The 13,750-nt window shown below is 35.5% G+C and overlaps 1 protein-coding gene across 1 annotated transcript in view; it reads right to left on the minus strand.

The window, feature by feature from the left end:
- Positions 1–2,252: 2,252 nt before the first annotated feature.
- Positions 2,253–13,750, minus strand: part of LOC121429549 (propionyl-CoA carboxylase alpha chain, mitochondrial-like) — a 47,755-nt gene continuing 36,257 nt past the window's right edge. The window contains exons 16-22 of the mRNA XM_041626621.1: positions 12,137–12,239; positions 11,334–11,436; positions 9,617–9,715; positions 8,320–8,373; positions 7,145–7,285; positions 6,107–6,184; positions 2,253–5,311 (exon numbers count right to left, since the gene is read on the minus strand). Coding sequence (XP_041482555.1) covers positions 5,243–5,311; positions 6,107–6,184; positions 7,145–7,285; positions 8,320–8,373; positions 9,617–9,715; positions 11,334–11,436; positions 12,137–12,239 — 647 coding nt within the window. The 3' untranslated portion in view covers positions 2,253–5,242. The remainder of the gene's footprint in view (positions 5,312–6,106; positions 6,185–7,144; positions 7,286–8,319; positions 8,374–9,616; positions 9,716–11,333; positions 11,437–12,136; positions 12,240–13,750) is intronic.

Consider the following 13,750-nt stretch of genomic DNA (forward strand, 5'->3'; position numbering starts at 1 on the left):
CTTTGAAGGCTTCAGTAAGTCTCACTTTATTATTGAACCAAGATTTGTAGAGTACATGTACAGAAACTCGGTTTAACAAACAATGTATTTGTAGCAGTACATTGTATACATGTAATAATGTGAGGAGGAAAGAATCCTAATAGTTATCAAGTACATTATATAGTTCTTGGATAACTATTGTTTCATTTTGCAGACCTGGGGTTGTTCCACATAGGCCCGTATTCTGAAGTCAGGTTTAAAGTTGTGGTTTAAGTATGGATAGCAAATTGTTACATAAATCACTAACGATAGAGATATCATATTTCAGCTCATTTGGCTCTCAAATCATTCATAATTGTCTAGGAAGTGTGAATGGATTATTGTCTTCACCATTGATGAATCAGGAAAGAGCACAGCAAACATTAGAAACATAAAACTTAATAAAAATTTTGGCACTTTTGGCTTCCCATAATTTTAGCACAGAGTTAGACCACAGTCTAAATTAAACCTGACTTCAGAATACGGGCCATAGAGTTTAAGTGCAACTCAATAGTCATATCTTAATCTTGATACATGTATGTGCATGGTATAGACCTTTGAAATGAGGGAATATCTTGCTTTACATGTATTTTGCTGATTACCAAAAATATTTGGCTTAATATTTATTGGTCACTTTTGTTGTTTTCTTAGGATTCAGTTTGTAATCGTTAACATAATTGTTGAAATTTATCTGTAAGTGTATTTGTAACTATGGTTTGTTACATACAAGTGTTAAAGAGTTTGATGTCATTTTATATGTTGTGATGAGTTGGTAATTTGTTTTTGTGCTGTAAGATGAGTCGCGCGCACCCTTCCGCAATGTTGATCTTCCTTTGTGTAGTATGCCAAGCTGTGATTAATCAGTACACTCGCTTTGCAATAGAGTATAGAAAATAATCATGTCCTTGATATGGTCCCATGACATTTGCTCTGGTGACAATTGCTCTGCTACAATTGCTCTGCTACGAATTCCACACATTATATCAATTGACTAACTTCAACTCTGGATGTAACATGTACCCTATACCTAAATAATTGTAATAATAGTCATTTATATAGCGCCATCTATCTAGAAATATTCTATTCCGGGGCGTGATGTTATTATCATTATTACCCCGGCTTTAGCTCGAGCTGCCTTTCAGCGCTTATGCATTCTAGGAATTAATCCTGCCGGGTACCCATTCCCCTCACCTGGGTTGAGTGCAGCACAATGTGGATACATTTCGTTCTGAAGGAAATAACGCCATGGCTGGGATTCGAACCCATGACCCTCTGTTTCAAAGTCAGAAGACTAATCCACTGGGCCACAACGCTCCATAAAATATAAACCCCTTTGCAATCCTAACCCTACATCTCAGACAAAATAAAACCCGGAGCAATTATCGCAGGAGCAATTGTCGCAAGAGCAAATGTCACATCACCCCTTTGTGTAACCAAATAGAATGTTGAATGCTGATGCTTATATTGAAGGCTGTCTATGAATTTTGAGGAGTACATTGTAGGTGTAAATTGCTTATTTTTGTGATGAATATATTATACTGTATCAGATGAATATAATTATTAATCATATTTAAAATAAAATGTATTTTATTGTGAATGTGTTTGTTCATTTGTGTGATGAGTAATGGATAAGTAATAATTCCTGTGGCTTTAAGCCCATCTTTCATCCTACAAAGAGCATATCCAAGAGATATTTAAGGTACCAATTTATTTACTTATGTTGGGGACAGCACAAAAGGCAATGTGAATGAATTACTGAAGGAAATTAACCACTATTCTTGACCACATTTCCATGGTAACTATTTGGTTGCCCAGAATTTTTTCTTAATTCATGCATCTCGCTTTGGAAGATGATGCAGGAAATAAGTATTTTTCAATCATTTTTAATTTTTTCTTAATTTATTTTTAATAAATATCAATTTTATTATTTATTAATACCATAATCATCATTATTATTATTTTTTTTTTTTTGGGGGGGGGTTGACTAAATAGTATGTATAAGGATACATGTATTTGAATAAATCAGGAAATCTGTCTTTGAAGTATTCAGATTACAACATTATCCACCAACTTTCATCTTTCCTGCCTTTCTCTTTTACCACCATCTATTTTCTTACACTTGTTTTCATGTCTGGGTATGATCAGAAATAAATTAAAAAAGCCATTTGTACATTTTGAAACAGTTTTATTCCATAGTTTCTGTCAATATACATCATATTTCATTTCAAACCATCACATATGATTTCCAGAAATATAATAACAATATACCCATTACCCCTTTCCCAAATACACCAAGTCCATCCCCATCTACTCAAAATCTATTTCATATATTCTCTTTTCCTTTGATCAGAATACAGTCATCAAGATACTTGGTGTGCCGTTGACGCATACAGGTTTGGTTGTGGCTGCATACAAACTGATGATTGTGGATTCCAAACATGACGAAACACAAAATGCGGGCACTAAAAATGCCTTGTTTTTTCTTTGAAGCATGTACATCACATAAGACACTTAGGCATCATGGACTAAAGGTTGTATACAAATGCTTTGTTGGGGCAAAAAAAGACATTGTATCTAAAATTTTGAGAAAATCATTACTAGTATTTGTGCTTTAATGAAAAGATGATTCACTAAGAGATAATCTAACTGAATTCAAACTTTCTTATATAACATATTGAAGTCTTTACACCGTGTTTATAGGAACATGATCTCATTGGATGATTTGGAGTTCGGTGTTGGTGCTGGTGTTATAAGCACGTATTTGATTGCCTGTCCCAGCTTCAAAACCTATATCTGACAGATTGGTGTTGGTGCTAGTGTTGGAAGCACAAGTTGATTGTCTGTCCTAGCTTAAAAACCTAATTTGAAACTTTGGTGTTGTGTCGGTGCTGGAAGCACAAGTTGATTGATTTTCCTGGCTCCAAAACCTAATCTTAAGGTATGGTGCTAGTGCTTGTGTTTTTAGCAAAATTGACTGCCTTTCTTGACACCAACACCTAATCTGAGTTTACACAAATGATCTGAATTACATCATTGTCAGCTTACCCCCTTGTTAGATTCATGAAGGATAATCTTTTAAGTTTGGTGCAATGATGACAACAAATTAACCAAACACCAACATTAATAGGTCAGCACCAAACTTAAAATTAGAGTACACCCATTGTATACTAGAGTGTTTATATGGCAGCCAGGTTTTGTGAAACAAGATCTTGTTGCAGCAAATGGTTGCCTTGTACATATACATTCTCAAAACTGAGTAAAAAAATAATGTGTAAATCTCCACACACAAGCTAGATAGACAAATATAATTTTGTGTTTAGAAAACAGTGTCTTGGTTTATAACCTCTTGGTTAAAAAGAAAAGTAAAATATTTCTAGTCTGTGTACATGTATATTAATGTGTACTATATGCCAAATAATGATGTTATATCTGTTGACATACACGTAGTAACAGCACTAATCAAGAGAAAAAAAAGTTTTGCTTTGTTCATGTAATTTTATAGCGTCAAAAATAATCTTCAATGATTTTTGGAAAAAGTTCAATTTTCTTTTTTTTTTTTTAGGTACACAAGTAAATGAGGGAACATTTTCCAGCATTTATCGCATAAAGTACATGTACATGTACTTCCCAACCACTCTCCAGCAAAGCCAATACAAAACTAATAGAATTATATCATTCCATGCATAACCAACCCTCAAAGAAATCTTACATTTAGTAATCTAACAAATCTCAACCCCAATCATAACCCAAACCCCAAATATGATTTAAAAAAACCCAAATGATTGTTATTGCTGGAAGCATTTATCCTAAAATAGCATATTCTGAAAGAAAAAGATGTATTTAATGATGGTAAAAGGTTTAATCCAGTAGATGGCTTAAAGAAAATAAATATTATAATTTAAACAACGAACATCCGTTATTTCAACAGTAATTCAGCATTATGGTATACATTGTGCATAAAAAATGAGAGAACAGAAACATTTAAAGTGTACATTAGATGTAGTTAATGCAATAAACGCACAAGAGTGAATACAGCACAGTTAACATAAAAATGAAAATACAATGTAAATAATTCATTATCAACTTCATTTCATACTCAATTTTCTTGTAAACCCCTGAACAAGCACACACATGTATAAACGAGGTGCATGATGTTTCAAGCTACCATATTCAGTATTTGTTAATATAACTTGCTTGATCCCTGACTGGGGTGGGGTGGGTCTTTAGATATACTGCTGTTTACACGCGTGACCAAGGAATTTCCAAACACCCCCCTAAACGAGTTTTCCTCTGTGTGCAAAATAACCCCCTAAACAAGTTTTTCGCTGGCTTTATGTACACATTGTGGCCCCTAAAGAAGTTGTCACCAAAATATGGCCTCGGGGAAAAAGCTTGGGGAAAAAACCATACCCAATAAACATATTTGGCAAGTCTTAATAAAAAGGTTTTGGAGAAAAAACATACCCTAAATACGTTTGACCCTTGTGATTGACCATTGACCAGTCTTTCAAAACCACCCTTTGTCTTGAAAATCAGGTTCTTTGATACCCTTAACGAGTCAACGCGCACACCGCGTCCAAAACCGAAAAAAACACCCCTTTAAACGCATTTTTTGGTCACGCGTATGTACAGCAATATATTTGACTGCTCCCCCCTGGAATTGGTACCCAAGAACGGGTCACCAGTCGTGCGTAACATCACATGTAACATCATACATCAACGTTGCGTAACTTCGTGCACAATGTTATGTGTAACGTTGTGCACAGAATCGTGCATAACATTGTGCATAACATCAAACGTACACGTAACTTATAAACAACTTCATGAAACCGACCCATTGTAATTTTTTTCTCTCAAGATGCACTCCACGATACGTATACAAGTTAATTTCATCTCAAAATACGGTGGATGATCATCTCTCTCTTCCAAGCTTCAAACTACATGCATCACTTACCACAGTGATGTATATCGGAGCTTGACCATGGTGAGCAGCTTGCCATTTGGTAGCCCTTTTTTTCCCCTTTTTTATAGCCGTTTTGCTGTCATTTTGATGCCCTTTAGAAAAACGGTTATAAAACAGTTAATTTAGGCACAGCATTGCTCACTGTGGTGTATCATAACCCCGGGAGGTATGCAATTGTGATGACATGATTGCAGCAACGCTAATGTTCGATTTTTCTGTCCTCTCGCAAAGTCCCGTGAACTGTAATGATGTGTCACGCGCTTATTCCAGCTCCAGAATAATGTCTTCTTCCGCTATGCTGTCACCTTCAACAAAATGAATGGCTTTGACCTGCAACGGGAAAGTAAGAGAGAAAGAGAGTAAGAAAAGAGAGCAGATAGTAATAATAATAATATGGCCCAATTATATAGCCCAGCTTCTACAACTGCATTACACTCTGGGCTTGATAGTTGGTATCATATCATTACCCCGGCTGTAGCTGAGCCGCCTAAGGGCGCTAAAGCATTCAAGGAGTAAATCCCACCTGGTATCCATTCACCTCACCTGGGTCGAGTGCAGCACAATGTGGGTAAATTTCTTGCTGAAGGAAAAACACGCCATGGGCTGGCTGGGATTTGAACCCATGTCCCTCTGATTGAAAAATGAGAGTCTTAACTACTAGACTACAGCGCCCCCACACATGGCAAAGGGATAAACATACAAAAAAGATATACAGAGAAATCAATAAGAATGGGGGTGGCGAAAATGGAGGGAGAAATGGGGGGGGGGAATAAGAATTGGTAAAAATACAACTGACCACTTCATAGTGGTCAAAAGACCTCTTTGATATAAACATTTTTTTCTGCATTTATAAGCTTTCCCTCACTACATGGTTAAGGTGCCTCATCAATGCATTTTTATTCCCCATTGAGAAAAATACATTGGGAGGAGAGACTTGCGGGTCATAGTGATTCAATTCGCTTGTTGCCTCCCAAGCACAGGTGACGCCGAAACAAATAATAATAATAATCTAGTCTAGTTATTCAAATGACCTATGTCTGCACATGCATACAAGTCCCATATATTCAATTCTATGTTGTAAAATAACTTTCCCCCACCAGTCCCATGCATTCAATTTTTTGTTACCTTTCCGTCTCTTGATGAGAAGAGACTGTTGTGCATCTTCATTGCTTCTACAACACACACCTCCTGGCCTTCACCAACCTGTCAATAGAATACAGAAATAAAGTTCAATAAGTTGCACAGTGAATTCATTTTTCATTCATAAAGGAAGGAACATCAATGACGTAATTCATCGAGGTAGCTGATAATATATTCACTTTATGAGGAAGCCGACGATATACTCACTATATCTTTTGTATTCTTACACCTCAGTCACATTCCCATGAGGTGGTTGCACGACGAGTCAAAAACAGCCGTTTTAATCATTTTTTTTCAAACCACCTATATGTAGCTGGTACAAAAAATATTTAAAGGGCTGTTTTCGACTCGCTGTTACGGCCGGCCTAGAGAAAATGCGACTTAATCCCATCTACTTTGCTCAATTGGCATGGACTAATAAAGTTGATCATTCTGAGTTGGTGAATTATTGTTCTAGTGGCCCAAGCATAGAGTAGTGTGTGTGCAGCGCTTTGTAAAAGGAAAAAGTGCTATATCCAATGACTATTGAATTTAATAATTCTATTATTTTCATATTATCATATACATGTACTTTCAATTTTACATCCCACAATGTGAAACTCTGGACGATTCTTCATGGAAAATGGAATCAAAAGCCATGATTGTGAAGTAGTGAAAAACTTTTTTTTACTATCAAACTATCAAAACGAGTTTTTATTATTATATAAAACAAAATACAAAAGAAACAGTGAGCATGTGACTTCATTGGTTTTCTCAGCTAAGTCTAGGCCAAGATGTGCATATTTATCATTTTGTAAAAAAATAAGCAAAACTTAAAAATGTCATACTGTAATTCCTTACTTAACAATTTGATATTTTCAGTATTAGGCTTCTTATATTTTTTCTAATTTACTTAAATCAGCTGTTGGGGTGGACGGCATTTAAATCATGAAATTTGGCAGGCATCATTCTGTCATGCTTTCTAATCATGAAATATGAAAGAAGTAAAACTGAAAGTGCTAACAAACAATAAAGGCAACTTACCGAATCTCCTACTTGCACATGGAGGGAATGGAGTTTGCCAGGCATAGGGGAGACAACTTCTTTACTCACATCAGGCTTGACCTTCTCAGGCATCAATGCTTGGAGATTAGCTGCCTCTTGCTGCATTATGTTCAGGGTAAACTGGAGAATCAAAGTAAGATTTGAGGGAAAGGAAGAGGGAAGGGGGGGAGAAAGAACAGGAAAAAGGGGATAATTAATCCACTTTAATAAATCTTACACATGACCGAACAAACAGACAATGTTAATTAATTTCTTTTTACATGCCATCAAAAGAAAAAAAATTAAATTCTGGGGGGGGGATGCTAGCAGATCACTACCATGACTGAAACGTATGGTTTATATACATGAAATAGTCTCTTAATGCTACATGTAGTAATTATTCACTATGTTAAAATCCTACAATATACATGTAGTTATACAAATGTGAATATTTCTTTCCGATGATTTTGATTCATCATGCCATAAATTCTGGGAATGGGCGTGTCCTCATACATGTACTTTTGTTGAGGAAATAGACTCTTCAAAATGTTTTGAGTTTGATGTGAAAACACCATAATCTATCTCTTTATCATATCCATGTATGCCCTTTATTATCTCTTCCCATACAAACACTGATAATGGCCAAAGGCCATGTTTATCAAGAGATTAGGAGCAAGAAAAAAACTCTAGATAGTTGCCTTAAGACACTTCAATAAAACAGAAACCATTTTCCTTTTCTTCTCCCATATGTACATGGCTTATTAAACTTAAATTCCTGATTCCGCTTCCGCTTTGAAACTAGGAAATTTGAACAAATACGCGACTATTTTTTCAATCACAGTGTATATCATAAAATGGCAATTTGGATCCCAATAAAATGATTGGCTGAAGTCCATCATGTGACCAGTCATTAATTTTTGCTAATGACTGGTACTGACGACTAGTTCTATTGACCTGTCATGGTTTTCAGATGAGGATGGTTTATCAAATAACAAGGATCCACATTGCTATGTTATAAAGCAAATAATGCTCATCATTTAGCCCAGATTCTAGATTACCCAATACTCATTACTTTTGAAATGCGTTAGAACTTTTCAAGAGGGACCTCCTTCGTATAATTTTTACTATTAATACTCATGACGTGTATTATTTGCATACTATGTACATGTACTCACGATTGTGCCTTTGTATTGAAGTTGAATGTTGCCGGCAGTATCACATGAAATAACCTTGAATACAGATTTTAAAAAAAAAAGAATTTAAAGGATTAATTAAAGTACATGCAATTACAAAATGGGTATGTGCAAAGTTCAAGTTTTTCAAACCTTCACTAAAATGAAATCACTGTACATATAATAATAATTTGTCAACTGCCAACTTATCCACTCACCACATGGTCTACTTTCACTTAGTCTAATGTCATTCCATCCATCAACATTTCGTCTAACAACCATTTGGTCCAATCATCATTTTGTCTAATCACCACTTTGTCTATGACCAAGTTGTCTCATAACCAATTGGTCTTATATTCGTTTTATTTTCATTCATTTTGCACAATAAACACGGAGTCCAATTAGACCAAATGGTACAGTATATGGACTAAATGGCTATTGGACCAACTGGATATTAGAAGGAATGGCATTAGACTGAATGAAAGAAGACCATGTGGATATTGGACGAACTGATGGTAGACCAAATAATAGTAGACAAGTTGGCAACTGGACGAATTGGCATTAGACCAATTGGAAATAGACCAAAATAAATACTGTACTTTCATTCACACGTGGCATACACCATGTGAAAGGGGAAGTTCACCCTGAAGATAAGTTTTAATAAAAGGAGAACAAATTGAGAAATTATTGGTGACAGGTTTCCATCAAACCTTCACCTCTATTTTCCTCTAATTATGTTGATTTTATTCAACCCAACTACTAGTATCTTCAGAATGAACAATGACAATATACAGAAATTTGAAATATGGAAATCAAGGACTACAAAATGCAAAACACAAAATGAAACCACCCAGATATCAGCTTATGCAGTACTTGGAACAATACCTAATCCCAAAGGAGACTTAAAAGTTGACAGATATTACCTGTAAACATATAGTAGTATTATTTAAACCTCTATGAGTTTCTAACATCTTTGAACATATAGCAGTGGCACCATTAATAGTATCATTAAAACTCCACAGCTAATAGATTTAACCTGTAAACATCTAGTAGTATCAACCCTTGGTATATTAATTTTGCAATTTAAGCACGTTCACACAATTAAATTCAATAATCGTAATGATGAGTTTTCTCCCTTATCTTTATACTGGAGAAGCAAGTTAATGAATTTAAAATCTATACAATAATCATAAGTCTCAATTGTACAATGCTGAAATCTAGATTCGAAGTAAATATAAATACAATTGTCAAAATCATTCGTCACAATTAATTCAGCATTCAACGAGTAGATAGAGCTTACCTGTAAACATAGAGTAGTATCATTTATAGTGGGTGTGATTACATCTTGGGCTGTTGACCATGATATATTGACATCTAATGTTTCTCCATTGATATTCACCTGTAAAGAGATATAACAAGATCATAATACCTTATCATACGGATTGTAATTACAACTTTAGAAAATAATATTCAAATTAATATAGTATGAGGTGTACAACTTGAGAGAACTTTTGTTTCACTTTGCTCCATTAACTAAAGATGAATACAATATTCTTAATTCTAAATAATGCATGGAAGAGTAAAAAAACATATTTATTAACAGGTTTACATCAGCTTTGATTACATGGATATTTCCATATCAAAGAATTTGGGAAGGGCAAAGCATTCACAAAAATGTCAAGGAAAATATATCTTTCAGCCCTAGTTTTAGGGATATAAAATACAATGAAAATCATAGTAAAACAAAATCATGCAAAACCATGTATCAGATGAAAAAAAAAATAACAAATATACATGAATATAGAAAATTGCATTCTTACTCTAATTCAATATTGCTTCATCGTGCTTATGTCACCAAAACGTACAGATTTTTACACAGAAAGCCACAGGATTTGCATTTTTTAAATGGAAAAGTGGCTATACTATCGAGACATGTTCCTGTGACAATTGCTCCGGTCTTAATATCTCAGAGGGTGTAGGGTTAGAGTTAGGATTGTAATAGAGTTTTTGGTTCAGAATAATGTAAAGATAAGGATTAGGGTTTATTTAGGCTTTAGGTTTGGCTTAATGTGCAGATTTTCAATTGGAGCAATTGTCGCCGGCGCAAATATGGAACCAATGCCTCATACTGTGAATGAATGTCTGTACAGTCCATAAATGCATCTGTTAGCAACTAAAGTGTATTATATACCTCATACTAAGATTGTTATCTCTGATTGGTCATAACTTCATCATGTAACGTGGTGCTATTCCGTCTATCGTCGTCTCAGGGGTTTGACTAACTGTCAATTTCTTCTACCAAACCCTCTGATAGTACTCGTAACCCCCGAGGGCGGGACCACAAGTTGTGTTTCTACGCGCGCATCTAGCTGGCTGCGCTGCAACGGCGCACTGGCCAACTGGATTTATCGGTTTTCCAGCAGCACAGCAGCTCGTTTAAATTACAACTTACGTGATTTAGCAAATCAAATTGAGATTGAAGTTACACTAGTGGTACTGAAATTCAATTGATTTGGGATAGAGTTATGTGATTACCAATGAGGTCAGTATATAAAACAAATATGGACTGCTCTGTATTTCGGATGACAGTGAAAATCATCACTCCCACTTTTCTTACCGGCCCTTAATTCTATCACCCCTCGGCCAAGCCCTCAGGGTGATAGAAGGGCGAGTATGAAATGCACCTCAGGGCCCCGTCTTACAAAGAGTTACGATTTATCCGATCAATCACAACTATGGACGGCCAGCAACGTCAACATCTAAAAATGCAAATTTGTTCAATGTATTTTCTAGATATGATGTACATTCATACATGTATCGTTCTCTTGAAGATTCAGTGTGATTCTCTTGGTTTTAAGGAGATTGAGCGAATTCCCTGTAGAAAAAAAAAATTATGACAGCGATGGATTTCCGTAGAGTTACGAATGATTGGATCAATCGCAACTCTTTGTACGACGGGGTCCAGGCATGATAATTTACACAGTCATCCTCATGCACAGTCAATAAATGTACATTACCTTTCCTCCAGCATCATTCATCTGCACTACTATATCCTGTCTCTGGCCGTCGATGAATACACTCAGTTTGGATTGGTCCCACGATACTGGCGTCGGTGGTACCCTGTTTATAAGAACAAATAATTGGACACAAGTTTGAGTATTTAACATAGAGGATTACAGCTCACTATGTGGTTAGTCCTAGTTTCATTAAAGTTACAATGGCCTTTACAAATGACCGGTGACCCTTTCTTGTACAAAATAATATTCATCAAATCTCTGTTGAGGCTGATTTAGCACCTGAGAAAAGATTACCGGTACCAGTTGTTCGTGAAGTTGCTCGTAACCTACCAAAAACTGATAATAAAATGCAAGGGGGGCTTTTGGCTCACCACGTGGTGAGACCTGAAAAGGATTGTTGGATGGTGGAGTTATAGAGATGAAAACTACAAGGCAGAGTAAGATGAGAGAGAGAAAGAGAGAATTATCTTTCTTCTGCTTTATGCATGTTATCTTGTGTTATAAGAACTCATTATCACAAGTACAAATTTCTTGAACGTTTAATTGAATTTATCATACATATAGTCATGTAGACATTTAATAGAAATTAAATAGTTATAATCTAATAATACAAATAGAATACAAATTTAGGAACATGTAAAATAAGACTAGATATTGACATGACCAAGAAATTTGGTGGGTCGGATAAAGAAATGTGAGAGATTTTATGGCGCATACTTCATCTTCACATCGTAATCGCTTCTACATGTATGCCAGGCTCAAAACTTTTCAGTCCCCCTCGTACATATATCATTTCTGCTTACCTAGTTTGGTTTGTAAATCTTTGGGCTTTGAATTGATTGAGTATATACAAACATCCTGCTACTGCTTTAAGATTGGTCTCCTCACTTTGGTCAAGCTTCCAACCTGCCAAAATATCACAGACAAATAATGCAAAATAAATTGTAGAGGTGTTTTGGATAAGTGGATATGTCCCCTGACTTTGAACCACAAGGTCCGGGGATCAAATCCCACTGTGGCACTCGCGTCCTTCGGCAAGGCATTTTCCACTCTCTACCCAGGTGCAGTAAATGTGAACCCAGTAGGAAGATTTTACGCCTAAGTGCTGATCAGGGAAGCAGTGCTACAGCCGGGTAATAGTATGCAGTGCTGTGTATTAAAGGTATTGTTTAACTTTGTGAGCAGCCGATTTAAAAAATTCTCAAACCAAGCTGAAACATGTGTACAAGTGCATGTATTAGAACTAATAAACCCTGAAAACAACCATTATTGAGAATGAAAAGCTAAAACTACAAGGCAAACCCCGATATTGTAAATAGGTCTCTTATAGATGCCTAAATAGTACACATAACTGTATGGGATGAAATTAAGATGGTGTTTCCGGTCACTTTATATTTCAATTTTTGAAGCACTAAATAATGATTTTCGAACGCAATTTTTTCTGGGCTTCATTTTTGTAACATATCACAGACACAGATGACAAGTGTGACCTTCTAGCTCAAACCAATGTTAACCAATCACTTTAAGCATAACAGAAATGTTGCATTTTATCATTATGATTACTATTGACATAAATGTATGTATGGAAAAAAAAACATTGAATGACAATCCTATGCATTATTTAATCTTATATGATCATTTATAATTAATTTGCATCAAAAACACCTTTAGTTAACTAGATATAATACATTGATTAACTTTGTTTTGCATATTTTATGTACTGTTTGTATTGTTTGTATATTGATATTTAAATGATTGAGTAAAATGAATTGAATTGTATGCCTGTATTTTTTTATTGGTTTTATACTCTTTCTATAATTTTATGGTGAGTTCTTAATCTTGAATTTTGCTTTGTACTTATTTTTGTCAATCTATTTGACATGAAGAAGAATAAATTCAATGAATCTTGGATGTAAACATGTATATTACAGCCATTGGCTGCCAATCATGTGAATTATTATCAATACGCCATTTTCTATACTACATGTATACAATACTATTTGCAAGTATGGGTTTGACAGTATACAAATAATGCACGTAAGCGCATGCATGTGGGGCCAAATAATGAATGATGTGCAAGAAGAGCTAATGGATATACCTCACCAAGGTCCGAAGGGCCGAGTGCGGTATATCCATTTGGCGAGCCGAGCACAGAGTTCATTATTTAGGTCCGCTATGCACGAGAATGCATGTATTGTTTGTTTTATACAACTCCCATGTTACTGAGTTGTCCCGAATGCTACATTTGATCATAATTCTAGGTAATTCCAGAACTCGCACTACCCTGCACTCTGACATGAGAGTGCAGGATAGTACATTTGGAATGACATCAGAGTGCAGGATAGTACATTTGGTATGACATCAGAGTGCAGGATAGTACATTTGGTATGACATCAGAGTGCAGGATAGTACATGTG

The sequence above is a fragment of the Lytechinus variegatus genome, chromosome 16, assembly GCF_018143015.1.
Source record: "Lytechinus variegatus isolate NC3 chromosome 16, Lvar_3.0, whole genome shotgun sequence".
In the NCBI taxonomy this organism is placed as follows: Eukaryota; Metazoa; Echinodermata; class Echinoidea; order Temnopleuroida; family Toxopneustidae; genus Lytechinus; species Lytechinus variegatus.